This window comes from Primulina tabacum, chromosome 15 (genome assembly GCF_025594145.1).
Source record: "Primulina tabacum isolate GXHZ01 chromosome 15, ASM2559414v2, whole genome shotgun sequence".
Classification (NCBI taxonomy): domain Eukaryota; kingdom Viridiplantae; phylum Streptophyta; class Magnoliopsida; order Lamiales; family Gesneriaceae; genus Primulina; species Primulina tabacum.
The window spans coordinates 9,615,807-9,634,441 of NC_134564.1; the positions used below are offsets into that span (position 1 = coordinate 9,615,807).

General features: G+C 36.5%; 1 protein-coding gene across 1 annotated transcript; it reads left to right on the forward strand.

The window, feature by feature from the left end:
• Window positions 1–664: 664 nt before the first annotated feature.
• On the forward strand, window positions 665–5,590 carry LOC142527426 (polyamine oxidase 1-like). Its single transcript, XM_075632230.1, has 10 exons — window positions 665–849; window positions 996–1,245; window positions 1,800–1,916; window positions 2,048–2,109; window positions 2,194–2,348; window positions 3,088–3,231; window positions 4,057–4,206; window positions 4,431–4,685; window positions 4,854–4,935; window positions 5,043–5,590. The coding sequence occupies exons 1-10, from the start codon at window positions 798–800 to the stop codon at window positions 5,270–5,272; spliced, it is 1,497 nt and encodes a 498-aa protein (XP_075488345.1). The 5' UTR covers window positions 665–797; the 3' UTR covers window positions 5,273–5,590.
• Window positions 5,591–18,635: the final 13,045 nt, after the last annotated feature.

Here is an 18,635-nt window from a genome sequence, read left to right on the forward strand (position 1 = left end):
ATGCTATACTATATGTTTGTGTTTTTAGTCATATCATTTTCGTCATTTGTTGTGGAATAATGCAAATTAATAACATAGAAAGTTATATCATTTGATAAATTTTATGTCATTATTTGTTTGTAGGTAAATTGTTCAAGCACAAAAAATATATCAGCTTATATTCTATTATGTTTGACTAGTTAATTTGATTAATTAATTTTGTAACAAGATCCTTGTTGAATTAGTTTGTTTAATTTTTTCCTTATAACCATGCTAATAAAAAAATGCCAAAAAAATTATAAATATAATTGTTTAATTGATCCCATACATTAAACTTTGGATATAAGTGAAATCGGAGTGATATAAAAAGAATAGGTCTCTTGTGAGACGGTCTCATAAATATTTATCTGTGAGACGGGCTAACCCTACCGATATTCAGAATAAAAAGTAATACTCTTAGCATAAAAAGTAATATTTTCTCATGGATGACCCAAATAAGATATCTGTATCACAAAATACGACATGTGAGACCGTCTCACCTAAGTTTTCGCCATCTAAAAATCTAACGAATCCGACCCACATCTATCTCTACTCAAAATTTGAGTGCCTGTTTAATATTTAGTTAATTTAAGCCGAATAGGAAAGATGTCGGAAAGAGTCCAAACCAAGAAGATAGAAATGCAAGGATTCCTCTCTATAAATAGCCTCTGTCCATTATTTTCCATCATCACGAAACTCAATTACACCAAATCTCTCCGTCTTCTTCATCAATTATTCTATCATTCACCTTCATTTCGCTCTCCTCTTTCGAATTTTTCATGGGTAACCCGAATCGATGCTCGGTTATCATTGTCGGAGCCGGAATTTCAGGTACATATTTTAATTTATCGCAGTCCAATTCCTTGATGCCCAAAAGTCCTTCAAACATGACGAGAATCTTTAATTTCTTTGAGTTCTTTTGGTTGAATTGATTTGATTCTGATGAATGATTTGCATGTGCTTGTGATTTCACGTAGGGATGACGGCGGCGAAGGTTCTGGCGGAGAATGGCGTGGAGGACGTGGTTATACTGGAGGCGTCGGACAGAATAGGCGGGAGGCTGAAGAAGGAGGAGTTCGGAGGCGTGACGGTGGAGCTCGGCGCCGGATGGATCGCCGGAGTCGGCGGGAAAAAATCGAATCCCGTGTGGGATCTCGCCCGCCAACACAACCTCCGCACCTGCTTCTCCGATTACAGCCACGCTCGATACAATATCTACGATAACAGGTAATTATTTTTAACTTAATTAATTCCAAATTATAAATTCTTAATTATATATATAATAACATGTGTGACTTATAAATTTTGAAATCAACGGTGATTTTAATTTCGATATTTTCCAGCTTTTCATATGCGTACGCATATTTTATACACACTTTTTTTTTTCTTATACAAAACGAGTTATATTATAATTATTGTTTACCAATATTCCACTTAATATTTACTAATATCCATCGATGCATGCACACACGTTAACATATATAATTTTGATATACTGTTTATCTCGGTGTCACTTCACACTATATATTTATATATATTTACTGTGTGAACATATAGATGATTAAGATTAATTAACAATATATCAAAATTGTCAATATATATATATATATATAAATACACATACAGTTAATCTAAAATTTACCAATCTTAATCAATTTATTTTTATTCATAATTTCTCTGGTTATCTTAAAAATATTTCTTGTTCTTGATGATGACACTCGTTAAGTATAGGATAATTAATTCCTTAAATATTAAATATAATAATAGTTTTATTTGTTTAGTGGGAAAATATTTCCAAGCGGTGTAGCCGCAGATTCATACAAGAAGGCCGTGGATGCCGCAATTCTGAAGCTAAGCTACGAACAAGCCAATCAAGAATATAATGACGAAGCGGCATCGTAAGCCTTAATTTATGAGTCATTTTTCTAATAAAAAGAATATAATTTTACAGGATTTTATATTATATATATTCATTTTGAAGGAAAAAATCATTGGTTGGTCAAAATTCTGATAAAATGTAATGTGACAGAGTTCCAAAGACTCCATTAGAGCTGGCGATTGACTTCATTCTGCATGACTTTGAAATGGCAGGTCAAAATTTTATTTATCTTTTTTAAAATATTTATTCAATAATATAAATATTATTTTTTAAATTATATTATTTTGAATATATAGAGGTGGAACCAATTTCGACGTACGTAGATTTTGGTGAGAGGGAATTTCTGGTGGCAGATGAAAGAGGATACGAGTCCTTGCTTTATAAAATGGCTGAGACCTTTCTTTTTACCTCCGAGGGTCAAATCTTGGACCATCGTTTAAAACTCAACAAGGTTAGTTTATGTTATTTTCTCGTATTATATATATATATATATATATATATATATATATATATAATTTTGATATGATATCTCTTAATCGTGTCTACGTGTGTGTCAATAGCTGAGTGGTCAGGTCAGTGTTACATATCAAATTATATATATGTGTGTGTGTGAAATCAGATTTTTAATTTTTTTCTATAAAAGTAGGAGTAAATATATACTTTGATGTGATTGTTGAAGACAACTTTGCTTTTTATGAATCTGGAAGAGAAGCTTATTTTATAATTTCCCATAAATTTCCTTTTTCTTATAAAATTGATGGATAGAAAAAAGAAAACGTGTTGCAATAAAATTTAGAAAAATCTGTTCAATAATTCACAAGATGTACGCGCGTTTGTGTGGAGGGAAATGGGAGTTGGAGCTAATGCTTAGTTCATCTACAATTCTTGGGGGTCCCCAATTAAAATTTTTATTTAATTTTCTTTGTGCAACATGATGCTTCTTAGGTAGGCCGTCATATCAAATATTTAAGAAAACAGAAAAATTAGGCAGCCGATTCCCTCTTTATAATTAATTCTTGAATTTATCCCTAAATCTCAAAATTTGTCTTTTACTAATTTGTTTTAATATGTTGACATTTCTTGGATTTGCTACATCAACAAAATACTACTGTTTCCCCGTCAATCTAAATATAAATACAAAATACTATGAATGAATGAATGAACCTTTGATTCGACGAAATTCGGTTCAGGTAGTCCGGGAGTTGCATAATTCGAGATACGGCGTCGTGCTGAAAACCGAGGATGGTTCCGTTTACGAAGCCGACTACGTGATCTTGTCCGTAAGCATTGGTGTTCTCCAAAGCCAACTCATCAAAATCTTACCACCTCTCCCAGTAAGCTCTTTTCTCTTCTGAAAATCTTTTTTTTTAAATCATTTTATAATTGATTATTCATAACTTTACTAACAAAATGTAATTACATGGGAAACCATCAATTGTATGTTAAGCACTATAATGATCCAATAATGGTACATGAAATTGAAAATTATATAATATTATTGTAATATTTATTCGCTTATGGTCCCAATTGGGTTGGACTACCTAATCTAATAAATGGGTGCATGAAACAGCACTAACAAATTTTTTTTTAAAACACATTAAATAAAACTATAATTTTGTTTGATCGATATTGACCCACCAAATGAGTTTGTTTACCAAACCTGAAAACGAGTCTACTTAACGAGACAAACTAGAATCGGGCTCGTTAAACATGATAAACTAACTGTTATTGAACCGAAATTGAGCTATTCACGAATATAATAATTTCAAAACGACATGAGTTTAAGCCTAATATCATCCCAGTCCACTCGTTTTGGATATGCAGTTGAGTTTCGTAGTAGTAGTATCTATGGGCTGTCTCTCAATGGATCCAGAAGTTTTTTTGGCCTCTTTCAATATTAAATTAAAAGCAATGTTTACGTCTAACCAAAAGGCTGTCAGCAGTTGGTCGCCAGATAATGTTTATTTAAATGGTAAAATGTTTGTTTAGTGTAATTCAATGATGCTTTTGTCTTATTTGTATAGGTGACAGATGCAAAACGTGTGTATACATTAAATTTTAATATAAGATATGATAATAATGTATAACAAACTTTTATATAAGATATATATATATATATATATATATATTTAATATAATTTAATTAAACAATTTGACAGAGATGGAAAACAGAAGCCATAGCAAGTTGTGACATTACGGTGTACACAAAGGTATTCCTCAAATTTCCAAGCAAAATTTGGCCCACTGGTCCTGGCAAAGAATTTTTTATTTACGCCCACGAACGAAAAGGATACTACACGTTTTGGCAGGTAAATTATTAGTATTTTCTTATTATATTATATTATTATTTTATTTTATTATTCTTTTTTTAAAAAAAATTATATTATATAATTTTTATGTGCATTATTAGTTAGCGGTTGGCTCCTCTATCCGCTCAATATTAAATTAAACCATAAGAAATTTAATATATAAATCGTATATTTTTCAGTTGAATATGATTTTTGACCATTAGCTACCGTTATTTTATGATCAGCACATGGAGAATGTGTACCCGGGATGCAATATTCTCGTCGTGACTTTGACAAACGGAGAATCTAAACGAATTGAAGCGCAATCGGATCAAGCGACGATGGAAGAAGCCATGGAAGTGCTGAGAAACATGTTTGGTCCCAACATTCCGGACGCAACCGACATAATCGTCCCTCGCTGGTGGAACAATCGTTTTCAGAGAGGAAGCTATAGTAACTACCCGATTTACGTCGATACTCAACTTGTCGACGATATTAAGGTTTGTACCTTACTTTTTTTTTACTTGTCATTTTTAAGATCTCATGTAATAATTGAATCCGATGCTCTATCAATTGTGCATGGATTAAATTCCTCAATTCCAGATTCCTCTTTAGGATTTGGTTTAATATTATATATATATTTTGTAATGCATGTGATGTTGTTTCAGTGTCCGGTGGGTCGGATATTTTTCACCGGTGAACATACTAGCGAGAAGTTCAATGGCTATGTTCATGGGGCTCATCTCTCAGGTGAACTATTCATATATACACACACACACACACAACACACACAAAAATACTTATATAGACGTTGTAGATATAGATATATTACCTTAACTATGTTTCGTATCTAGCAGGAATTGAAACGAGCAACGCTTTGCTAGAAGAAATGAGGACAGAAAAGAAGCGAAGAAGCGAAAATCGAGCTTTTCTATTAGAACCATTTTTAGCACTGACGGGATCTTTAACGTTGTCCCAACCCGAACCAAGATCAAGCTTACATACAATTGATATTCCTCAACAACTCTTCTTACAAGCTACCAAGATTCAAACCGCCAAGATTCGACTTCCAGAGGCTATCTTATGACTATATGGACCTATTTGTCCGGAAAATCTTAACAGTCTGACTGATGATGATAAAGAAAACATTTGGAAAGATTCTAATGAGCAGCACAACTCGTTGATGCGTAAAAGTTGCTAAGGGCAAAGGATCGGGGACGAAAAACACGTCGCTGATGTTGAATTTGCTTCTGTTTTGTTGAAGATTTTGAAGAAAGATGAGTTGATTAGAGAAAAGGTTACATGTTTCTTTGGCAATGTACATAGTTTTTCTAAATCTGGTTTGGTCAATTGTTATTTGAATGACTATAGTTTTTTTTTATGTGTAACATACCGTACTTTTAAACTACTTTAAAATTTGTTGAATAATAAAAATTTTCTTAATTAAATAGAACTTTCAAATTGCGATAACAATAAACTGATCATTCAAAATATTTGCAACGAAAAGATCACAAATAAAGTTTGCTAAAAACACTTGTTTAAATATCGTAAACAATAACGTGAAATCAGAGTATTTTAAACATTGCATAATTTCTTAAAAATATGGGTGGTCCTCGGGTTTAGCCACCTACTCAGTCCAAGTCGACTCATTGGTCCCACCCCTCGTCTCCTCAAATTTATCATCACCTGCATCGATCAAGTCTAGTTAGTCTAAAGACTTAACACGTTTAAACTGGATATAACAAGTAATACGTAATAAAACCACATGCGTCTTTAAAGTATGGCTTACATACTTGAACGTAATAGCATAAACATACTTGAAACTTGAACGTAATAGCATAAACGTAGACGTGCCATCATCATAAAACTTTTCATAAACATGCTTGTTTCATACATACTTGAACATATATAAACTTCATCATTTTGCATAGAGATATGTTTCAAAGCAAGTGACTCATACATAAATGTGCCTGATCAGACTAAACCAAATACTGGGCTGACAGGAAAAATCCACTGCCACATACATGAGATCCCCGGTCATGCTTTATCGGGTGGATTGGTCCCTGGTCATACTTTACCGCTTTCCAATCCTGATCTAAACCCGGTCATGCTTTACCGGGGTGGAGAGGTCATCGGCCACGTTCACCGACTTCCAAACCCGTTCATAATTTGGTCACAAGACATTTAGCATACATCAAAAACATAAAATATTTTCTTTTGCACGTCGAACATACTTACATGGCGTTGAGGGATTCGTTGGATCTCGCTTGGGGCCACTACTGCACGTACTAACATGAGTTCGAATATCTACCTTGCATAACATAAACGTATAGTCATGCTCACACCCAAAAATGACAAAATATTCTAAATCTCTCGGGACTTGACCTCGTTTAATCATTGTACTAAATCATAACATCAAACCCAAAAACAATCCCAAAAAAAAATATTACATTTTTTTTAGAAAGGACACGGACCCCGTGTAAGGGTCCGTGAAGATGCTGAAAATTCGCATTTTGAAGGAAAAATAGACACGGACTCCGTGTCGGGGTCTGGGAAAGGGTCCGGGTACCCTCTGAACTTGCAAGCTCGCGAAAATTCACTAACTTATTGATTCATTCTTCCAATCCAAGCCTAGGACCATGAACCAACACCTCGAGACTCATCCTAGGATACTATTACATTGATTCAAACTCAAACAAACGCCCCAAAACAACTACGCATCACAAACAATGCAATCCAATTCGTGAACTCGACATTTGACACCAAAACGCATCCTACCACTTCTAATGCAAACAAGTGCCTATCGACGCGATCCGACACACCAAAAACCATCCCAACATCATAATCAACATACTTAAACACAGCTGCGATCACCTGTCGATCCCCAACAAAGCCTGCAACAATAAAACTTCAAGAACACATCAAGAACGCATTTTCCAAAAAACGTAGTTTGAGCATTACCACGAAAACGATCATAACTCACTCATTTCTTATCCAAATATTTCGAATTTACTGTCAAATCGAAGGTATCAAAAAGTTCTAGGTTTTATATGTTGAAAGTCTTTCCAGAAAATAGACCCAAAAGTCGTAGTATTTAAAATGACAGCAAATTTCGAGTTTTCAGATCTAAAATTATTTCAAAACCGATCCAACAAATTTGTGCTCAAACCTTTTACAACATACATGGATTTTTACGCATAATAAACATAAGAACATATAATATAACAAGATCGATGCAGAAACAAAAGATTATACATGCATTTTGATATTTAAAGTTACCGAAGCGACGACACCGAAGCGAGAAAGATGAGAGGGTTGATTCGGGATGAACGTGGGACGCTTTTCTTGAAGAAAACTCAACAAGAATTGCTGGAAAAATTCAGAGGATAGGGGCGGCTGCTAGAACTCCAAGAACCCTAGGTTTTTGCTCTCAAAAAATCTGAATTGATGGAATAAAAATGTGTGTGTGTGTGATGTCGTGTGTGTGTGTGTTAAAGTGTGTATGCGTGGGTTAGGAAATAAATTAGGGAAATGATTTGCTAATTACACAATTAACAATGCTAATTAAAGTATTAATTAAAGTATTAATAAAAATGTTAATTCTCACTACTAAGCAAAGTCCCCTAATTTAAATTTAAAATAAAATACACATGCGCTAGACTTTAAAAGTTTAAAATCACCTAATAAATTAAATTAGGCTTTTAAAATGCTAAAAGTTAAATAAACCTTTTAAAATGCCCCAAACCCAACTTAAAATAAAATACCACATTTTAAAAATTGCCAAAATCGTCGCCGGTCTCTTTTCCTCGATCCCGCATTGAATAATCGCCTGAAACATGAAACTCAAGAAACATTTTAACGTGCATCACATAAACATAAATAATTAAAATAATGCAATTTAATAAATCACGTGTCGCTAAAAATCATTTTAAACTTAAATAAATAATTTAACAATTAAATAAATGCATGGGTTTTACGTGTACGGAATTTGGGCTCTACAGTTTCTCCCCCACTTAAATAGATTTCGTCCTCAAAATTAAGTCTTACCAAACAACTTCGGGTAGCGAATTCTCATATCTTCCTCGGTCTCCCAAGTGGCCTCCTCCACTGATTGATTCAGCCACCGGACCTTGACCAGCTTGGTTACTTTGTTCCAGAGTCTCCGTTCCTGTCGGTCTAGGATTTGGACAGGTCTTTCCTCATACGACAGATCTGGAGCAAGCTGCAATGGCTCATAACTCAAAACATGCGAAGGATTTGCTAGGTACGTCCTCAGCATCGAAACATGGAACACATTGTGTACATCAGCCAGATTCGGCGGTAGGGCTACACGATAAGCTAGTGTTCCAACTATGTCAAGAATCTCAAATGGTCCAATAAATCTCGGACTAATCTTGCCTCTCTTCTCAAATCTCATAACACCCTTCATATGTGCTATCTTCACAAAAACGTGATCACCTACGGCAAACTCGAGATCCCTTCTTCTATTGTCAGCATAACTCATTTGACGACTCTGTGCGGTCTTCATCCTGTCTCGGATCTTGACCACCACATCTGCAGTCTGCTGAACAATCTCTGGACCAAGTTCTGATCTCTCGTCGACTGCATCCCAATGAATCGGTGACCTGCACTTCCTACCATACAATGCCTCGTAGGGAGCCATACCAATAGATGATTGAAAACTGTTGTTGTAGGTAAACTCCACTAGAGGTAGCTTCGATTCCCAATTTCCATGGAAATCGATCACAGGCTCGCATCAAATCCTCCTAAATCTGAATCACTCGCTCAGACTGGCCATCTGTCTGAGGGTGGAAAGTTGTACTGAATAGCAACTTCATCCCCATGGCTGCATGCAAACTCTTCCAAAAGAACGATGTGAACCTCGGGTCCCTGTCGGACAGAATATAAATTGGGATTCCGTGCAATCGAACTATCTCCCTAATATAGATCTCCGCTGCGTCATGGAGAAAGTCGTCTTCACTGGCAAGAAGTGTGCCGACTTAGTAAGTCGATTCACTATAACCCAAATGTCATTGGATCCTCTTACTGACCTCGGCAAACCAACAACGAAGTCCATGATGATATTCTCCCACTTCCACTCGGGGATAGGGAGTGGCTTAAGCATCCCTGCTGGCCTCTGATGCTCTGCATTCACCTGCTGACAAATGAGACATTCAGACACAAATCAGCGGATATCCCTCTTCATACCTGGCCACCAATACAAAATCTGTAAATCCTTGTACATCTTGGTACCTCTTGGATGAATAGAATACGGAGATGCATGTGCCTCTGTCAGAATATTCTTTCTGATCGAATCAACACTAGGCACCCACATCCTTTCTCTGTACCTCACAATACCATCGGACACTGTGTAGAGTACACTGCCCTTGACTTCATCCTTCAATCTCGATTTCTGCAACTGCTCATCTGAAGGCTGACCTCTACGGATTCGGTCAAACAAAGAAGACTGGACAGTCAGATTAGACAACTTAGGAGCTCTGCCCTTAGGATAAACTTCTAAATCAAATCTCTGAATCTTTGACTGAAGAGATCTCTGTACTGACAACTGTGCTACGACTGCAACTTTTCTGCTCAAGGCATCTGCCACAACATTAGCTTTCCCCGGATGGTAGCTAATTTCACAATCGCAGTCTTTCACTAACTCTAACCACCGTCTTTGTCTCATATTTAGCTCTTTCTGCGTGAAAAAATACTTGAGACTCTTGTGATCATTGAATATTTGGCATTTCTCGCCATACAAGTAATTTCTCCATATCTTCAACGCAAAGACGACGGCGGCTAATTCAAGATCATGGGTTGGGTATTTCTTCTCATGCACCTTCAACTGTCTGGAGGCATAAGCTATGACCCGACCATGCTGCATCAAAATTGCGCCTAAACTAAGCTTAGAGGCATCGGTGTATAGCACTCATTACTCCATAAGAATTTAACATTCTTTTTAGTCAATGAAGTGAGTGGCACTGATATCGAAGAAAATCCCTGAATAAATTTCCTGTAGTAGCCTGCTAGGCCTAGGAAACTGCGGATCTCTGAAGCATTCTTCGGTTCAACACATTCCTTAACTGCTGTTACCTTAGCTGGATCCACCTCAATACCACTGCTAGATATTATATGACCCAAAAACGCTACCTTCTCCAACCAAAATTCACACTTACTGAATTTTGCAAACAACTTGCGACTCTGCAAGACCTTCAAAATTGTACCCAAATTCTGATTGTGCTTCTCATGGCTTTTCGAGTAGATGAGAATGTAGTCGATGAATACTATGACGAACTGATCTAGGTAGGGCTGGAATACTCGATTCATCAAGTCCATAAAAATCGTTGGAGCATTCGTCAGTCCAAACGGCATTACTAAAATCTCGTCATGCCCATACCTGGTTCTGAAGGCTGTCTTATGAATATCTGTATCTTTTACCTTCAGCTGATGATACCCTGATCGAAGATCTATCTTAGAGAACACTGTAGCTCCCTGCAACTGATCAAACAAATCATCGATCCTTGGAAGTGGGTATTTATTCTTGATCGTTACCTTGTTTAGTTCACGGTAATCAATACATAACCACATGCTTCCATCCTTCTTCTTGCGCCCCATGGTGAGAAACTAGGGCGAATGAATTCCTTGTCAAGAAGCTCCTGAATCTGCTGTTTGAGTTCTAACATCTCAGCTGGAGCTAACCGGTAAGGTGCCTTTGAGATTGGCACGGTGCCTGGCACAAGGTCAATGGAAAACTCCACCTCTCTCTCTGGTGGAAGACCTGTGACGTCATCTAGAAAGACGTCAGGAAAATCTCTAACTACTGGTACATCAGATATTGACGGAGTGGGTACGTCAGGTGCAGAAATAATACTGGCCAAGAAAGCCTGACACTCCTTGTGAATAAGTCTCCGTGCCTGCATGCATAAGATCATGCGAGGGAAACTTCTCCATCTATCTGGCTCAAAGAGAAACTGCTCCATGCCCAAAAGTCTTACCAACACTGACCTTTTCTGGAAATCAGTAAGAACTCTGTTCTTCGTCAGCCAGTCCATTCCCAAGATAATATCAAATTCTGGCATCGGCAACACGATTAGATCAACATACACTAGGTGGCCTTGTAGCTCGAGATCGATGTCTTTGGCCATGCTAGTAGCTGATAATTATTCCCCTGATGGGACTGTCACTGAATAGCTCTCGAGTCCAATAGACTTGACGTCCAGATGATTAGCGAACGTATCTGAAATAAAAGAGTGAGTGGCCCCTGAATCTATCAAGGCCTTCGTGGCTACTCTCTTTATGAAAATATTTCCTGAGAGATGTTGGTACAATACAGAAACTTATATCCCAAAAATTCTAATCTTAACCTCAAGCACAGTAGAAAAAATATCTATCCATGTCACCAAAAATACTACTAGCTTATTAATAATCCCAAATAAAATTCAAAACATGCATAGCAAGAATAATGCGGTGCTGAATTAAATTAGTTACCAGTCAGCATGGTCGTGTCTGGGTTCGTCTCCTCTGCCTGCATGGCGATCACTCTACCCTGGTTCGGCTGCCGCCACTGTGGGCAGTCTTTCAGCATATGATCGCTGGCTCCGCATTTGAAGCATTTGCCCGATCCAAATAAACATTGTCCCGGATGCTGGCGGTTGCTCTTCGGGCACACTGTGTGCTCACCGGGACTCTGAGGAGCCTTCTATTGAGGAATATGACCCTTGTCTTTCGGCGGTCCCTGAAATAGTCTCTTCCCCTGCTGTCCTGGGAAAAGCATCTTAAACTGGGGTCGCTGTTACTGTTGCTGCTGAGGCGCCTGATAGGGCCTATTGCCATGTCTATCGACCTCAATGTCCCTCTGGTCCTTCTCTGCCGTCAAAGCTCTCGACACGGCAACTGCATAAGTCAAAGGACCAGCAACTCGAACATCACGGCGCAAGATCAGCCGCAACCTATCCATAAAATGCCTCAACTTCTCCCGGGCATCATTTACAATCAGGGGCACAAAGTGACACCCCCTCTCAAACTTCCTGACGAAGTCTGCCAGACTGATGTCCCCCTGTCACGGTGACATGAAATCCCTGGTCAGGCGGGAGCGTACTTCTTCAGTGAAGTACTTGGAGTAGAAAACGTCCTTGAACCCGTTCCACGTCAGTTTTTGTAAGTTCACTGACGCGCTTTCCCACCAAAGCCCGGCCTCTCCAGTCAACAAGAAGGTGGCACATCTAACTCTGTCTACATCCTGCAGCTCCATAAACGCAAAAATTACTTCGATGGACTTAATCCATCCTTCAGCTATCATCAGGTTAGTAGTCCCCGAGAACTCCTTCGGATCCATCCTCTTAAACCTCTCATAAACTGCCTCCGGTCTGGACCTCGCCCCTCTGTCTACTGCAGTCTAGTTCCCCGCAAACTATGAAAAGAATTGGGTCATCCCTGCAATCATCTGAGCCTGCATATCTAGGGGTGGACGAGGAGGAGTGACCCTCTCCCCATCCTGAGCTTCCCTATTCTCATCGCCTGCTTCACGCACAATCCTACGTCTAGGAGGCTTACTTTTCCAATATTTACCCAACACGTAAACCCAACATGCATGAAAATCAATCAATATCATAAGATGCACGTAATTTGAAATTAAACATGCATATGCTGAAATCATGACTGGATACATATTACATGACTTGAGGTGTGACTTCTGAGCTTCTCGCAACTGGCAGTAGCCGTAACCATTTATAAGAACACCGCTCTGATACCAACTGTAACATACCGTACTTTTAAACTACTTTAAAATTTACGGAAAAATAAAAATTTTCTTAATTAAATAGAACCTTCAAATTGCGATAACAATAAACTGACCATTCAAAATATTTGCAACGATAAGATCACAAATAAAGTTTGCTAAAAACACTTGTTTAAATATCGTAAACAATAACGTGAAATCAGACTATTTGAAACATTGCATAATTTCTTAAAAATATGGGCGGTCCTCGGGTTTAGCCTCCTGCTCAGTCCAAGTCGGCTCATTGGTCCCCACCCCTCGTCTCCTCAAATTTATCATCATCTGCATCGATCAAGTCTAGTGAATCTAAATACTCAACACGTATAAACTGGATATAACAAGTAATACGTAATAAAACCACATGCATCTTTAAAGTAGGGCTTACATACTTGAAACTTGAACGTAATAACATAAACATACTTGAAATTTGAACGTAATAGCATATACGTAGACGTGCCATCATCATAAAACTTTTCATAAACATGCTTGCTTCATACATACTTGAACATACATAAACTTCATCATTTTGCGTAGAGATATATTTCAAAGCAAGTGACCCATACATAAATGTGTCTGATCAGACTAAACCACTGTACTGGGCTGACAGGGAAAATCCACTGCCACATACATGAGATCCCCGGTCATGCTTTATCGGGTGGATTGGTCCCTGATCATGCTTTATCGCTTTCCAATCCTGATCTAAACTCGGTCATGCTTTACCAGGATGGAGAGGTCCTCGGCCACGTTCACCGACTTCTAAACCCGTTCATAATTTGGTCACAAGACATTTAGCATACCTCAAAAACATAAAATATTTTTTTTTGTACGTCGAACATACTTACTTGACATTGAGAGATTCGTTGCATCTCGCTTGGGGCCACTGCTGAACGTACTAACAAGAGTTCGAATATCTACCTTGCATAACTTAGACGTATAGTCATGCTCACACCCAAAAATGACAAAACATTCTAAATCTCTCGGGACTTGACCTCGTTTAATCATTGTACTAAATCATAACATCAAACCCCAAAACAATCCAAAAAAAAATACTTTTTTTAAATTTTTTTTAGAAAGGACACGCACTCCATGTAATGTCTGTGTTGGGGTCCGTGTAGATGCTGGAAATTCTCAATTTGAAGGAAAAATGGAAACGGACTTCATGTCAGAGTCCGGGTAGCCTCTGAACTTGCAAACTCGCAAAAATTCTTTAACTTATTGATTCATTCTTCCAATCCAAGCCTAGGGACCATGAACCAAAATCTCGAGACTCATCCTAGGATGCTATTACATTGATTCAAACTCAAAAAACGCCCCCAAAACAACTACGCATCACAAACAACGCAACCCAATCCGTGAACTCGACATTTCACACCAAAACGCATCCTACCACTTCTAATGCAAACAAGTGCCTATCGACGCGATCCGGCACACCAAACACCATCCCAACATCATACTCAACATACTTAAACATAGTAGCGATCACCCATCGATTCGCAACAAAGCCTGCAACAATAAAACTTCAAGAACACATCAAGAAATCATTTTCCGAAAACGTAGTTTGAGCAGTCCCACGAAAACAATCATAACTCACTCATTTCTTATCCAAATATTTCGAATTTACTGTCAAATCGAAGGTATCGAAAATTTCTAGTTTTATAAGTTAAAAGTTTTTCCAGAAAATCGCCAAAAAGTCGTAGTATTTAAAATTACAGCAAATTTCGAGTTTTCAGATATAAAATCGTTTCAAAACCGATCCAACAAATTTTTACTCAAACGTTTTATAACATACATGGATTTTTACGCATAATAAACATAAGAACATATAATATAACAAGATCGATGCAGAAACTAAAGATTGTACATGCCTTTTGATATTTAAAGTTACCGAAACGACGACACCGAAGCGGGAAAGATGCGATGGTTGATTCGGGACGAACGTGACACGATTTTCTTGAAGAAAACTCAACGAGAATTGCTGGAAAAATTCAGAGGATAGAGGCGGCTGCTAGAACTCCAAGAACCCTAGGTTTTTTGCTCTCAAAATATCTGAATTGATGGAATAAACATGTGTCTGTGTGATGTCGTGTGTGTGTGTGTGTGTTAAAGTGTGTGTGCATGGGTTAGGAAATAAATTACGGAAATTATTTTCTAATTACTCAATTAACAATGCTAATTAAAGTGCTAAATAAAATATTAATAAAAATGTTAATTTCTACTACTAAGCAAAGTCCCCTAATTTAAAATAAAATAAACATGTGCTAGAATTTAAAAGTTTAAAATCTTAAAATCACCTAATAAATTAAATTAGGCTTTTAAAATGATAAAAACTAAATAAACCTTTTAAAATGCTTAAAACCCAACTTAAAATAAAATACCACATTTTAAAAATTGCTAAAATCGTCGTCGGTCTCTTTTCATCTCTCCCGCATCGAATAATCGCCTGAAACATGAAACTCAAGAAACATTTTAACGTGCATCACATAAACATAAATAATTAAAATAATGCAATTTAATAAATCACGCATCGCTAAAAATTATTTTAAACTTAAATAAATAATTTAACAATTAAATAAATGCATGAGTTTTTCGTGTACTGAATTTGGGCTCTACATTATGAGTTGCATTGTTTGGAGATTTTTTTTTTGTAATTTTATCGTTGTACAATTAGTTATGAATTACCAAATTAGCTCGATGAAAATATATTCATGCAAGTTCATTATTATTTAAAAAAATATGATTTAAAGTTGATTATGTATTTCAGATATCTTACCAAATCCGTTTTTAGTAGCTCCTTTATATTAAATTAGTAATGAAATAAATATTCTAGAAAAATAATTATGTATATCTAAAAAGTGCATTAATTAAGTGAGAAAAAATGTGCTATCAATATGTGACTCGAATATAATGATATCAATTGTTATTTAAATTAAATCAGAATTACATATCTGTGCATAATACGAGAAAATAATCAATTTAATAATCTATTTTGTTTTGTTTTCTTCCCTTGCTTTCTTATAGTTTTGCTTTTTGTTGGTTTTCAGTCTTATTTCACTAGGATTCTAATTAAGAGCCGAGCATATCAACTGTTTTCCGCCACCAAATTAGCACTGCGACAACGTACGATCGGAAACGAAAAAATAAAAAGCGTTGAACAAGTTCTGCGTGACAAGCGCTGAGAAGAGAGATGTAGGGACGAATGGAACGCGTGACCTCTTGGTAAGGACCGTACTTTATCATCCCAACTATCCTTTGGGGCAATTCTATGCATATTGTTGCTTGATTTTCACTCTCACTGCCTTGGTTACTGGTAAGTTCATTCGAGACGTTGTTTCTCCTTCGAAACAAAAATATTTTAGTTTTACTTTCATAATTTTAAATTTCTCCCCTTTAATTTATAACTTTGTATTAATTTCTAAATTTTTTTATATATTTCATAAGGGAAAATAACTTTGAAAGGGCGTTTTTTATCATAAACGTACATGAAATAAATATTGTGTTTATCAGATTTTTAGTATTGTAACACAGTGTTGTCAATACGAGTGTACAACATGCTGCAAAAGTTAATTATAAACACACAAATATAGTTTTAATAAATAAAAGACATGTTTAAATTATGTACAAGTATAAATACTTGTTATACTTGTACAACGTCTCGTAGCAAAAATTTACTAGAAAAATATGTAAATCGTTTACACAAAACAATACTAGTGAAAATAACAAAACCAACTTCCTTGACACTCCAAGGAATTAAAATGCATCAAAATAAAACAAACTAAAAACTAGATACATAAACCGAAGTTGCTTAAAACAAATAAAAGAAAACTCTTCGATCAACACTATGCGTCAGTGTTGTTCTTATAGTGTCTTCAACACCAATCAGCAACATGGTACAAACGTGAATAAATCACTCAAATTTTTCAACATGAAAATTATCTTCTATGCTTTCTCTGCAAAAGTCCGCTGTTGAAAACCCTCAAAAACACCACGTCCACGGCTGTAAGGCCCTCTATATTTATATCACATGTTTGACCTAAAAATCATTCCATAAAAGAGTCCTAGAACATATGGAAACAAGATTTTCATTAGATATTGAACTCTTCTAAACAAGGATAAAATATTCTAGAGATAATAATCATATTAAAACCAATCCCATAATATCTAGAGATAAATCAATCAAAATTTTTTAATCTAGAAAGACAATCTTAAATTGATACAATCAATTTGACAAAAAATAAAAAAAGCAATAACATATTCCTTGTACTATCTCCCTTTTGGTCTTTCTGGACAAAAAATCCAAAAATGATAATCTTGGCAAGTATCGAAGTCAGTTAAGCTCCCTCTAAGTTAGAGTACATATCCCCCTGAGTTAAAGTTCTCTCCCCGTGAATCAAACATGTTAGATCATGGTGTTGTTGACAGTGTTGTCACCACCATTGTAGAACACTGGACAACATAAGAAGTCATACGAAGATATTGTTGGGTCATCGTATTCTCGCACCCAAGACACATCGGAAGTTTAAAAATTTTGTTCTTGGGCGTCGTGTGTTCAAAAACATTCATAGGACGTTTAGAATTATACCTTTGCGTTCTCAACGCTTGGATTCCAAACTATTCCGGTGTTTAAGCGGAGATAGCCCTTCTTGTATATTCCTACGAGCGACTGTTGAAGAAAATATTATTCCCAAAAATTTTGGCGTATGACAAAAACAAGACAGCTCTGCGGTTCATATGTGTGACATATATCAGTTCAACCGTCCAGCTCAAATAATTGTGTATCTTTCTAACAGGCCAAAGCTAAAAGGAGTTTCAACCGCTTATCAGAACCGGATCATTTAAAGAACCATTTATTGCTCAAAGACATTCTTTGACCGGTTTAATACATTCAAAGTATTACACCATCTTGAAGTAAACGTATATACATCTGCTCGAAGATTGATCCGCATTTATGATCCTATCCCAAAGAAGAGAGACCAAGTATAGACTGCATGTTCTGATGCTAAATACAGTTACTATAAAAGGAACTCCTCAAGAAAAGCACTTCAGAACGGTGCTGAGCAAAAAGAAGATTAAATGCGTTCATTAAAGAACATTTAATGCTCATAAAGACGACAAGCGACTCATCTGTTAAGAGAATCAGGTTAACATTGTTATGTCCTTCCCGACCGTTAAGAAAATCGTGTATATTAACGGAAAAGTGTGCTAGCAGAAACGTGTCTTTTCAGCTCACAATCGAATCATAAAAGCTTGCTTGCATACTTGAAAAGATCTTCGAGCGCTCCTAAAAGTTTACATACTTCTTCGCTTAATCTGCACGCTTTCAACAGAAAATCATTTGATCATCTTTGGATCATTTTCGTGCTACTCACACCAAACCGTTTATTCTCATCAGTAACCTTTTGGTTATTAGATCAATTCTTGTTATCTGGTGAACTGAGTGTTCTTAATATCCAGAAGTGTAAAGTGGTCACTAAGAGTTCCAATACAAGCAGTGTGATAAGTCCTGATTGGAGTGGGCTGTTGCAAATACGTTGTAAACCCAAAGTCTTTTAGTGGAATCCTTCCTGGAAAAGGAAAAAGGGGTGACGTAGGAGTATTCAATCTCCGAACATCCATAAAAATCTTGTGTTATTTACTTATCGCAAGCTCTTACCTTTTTAACCGCAATTTGTTAAGT

Excerpts from the sequence above, each read along its gene's own strand:
- LOC142527426 (XM_075632230.1), top strand. The coding sequence starts at position 798 with ATGGGTAACCCGAATCGATGCTCGGTTATCATTGTCGGAGCCGGAATT. Across the intron at positions 850-995 it reads TGTCGGAGCCGGAATTTCAG|GGATGACGGCGGCGAAGGTT; the intron begins GTACATATTTTA and ends GATTTCACGTAG. Across the intron at positions 3,232-4,056 it reads AAATCTTACCACCTCTCCCA|AGATGGAAAACAGAAGCCAT; the intron begins GTAAGCTCTTTT and ends ACAATTTGACAG.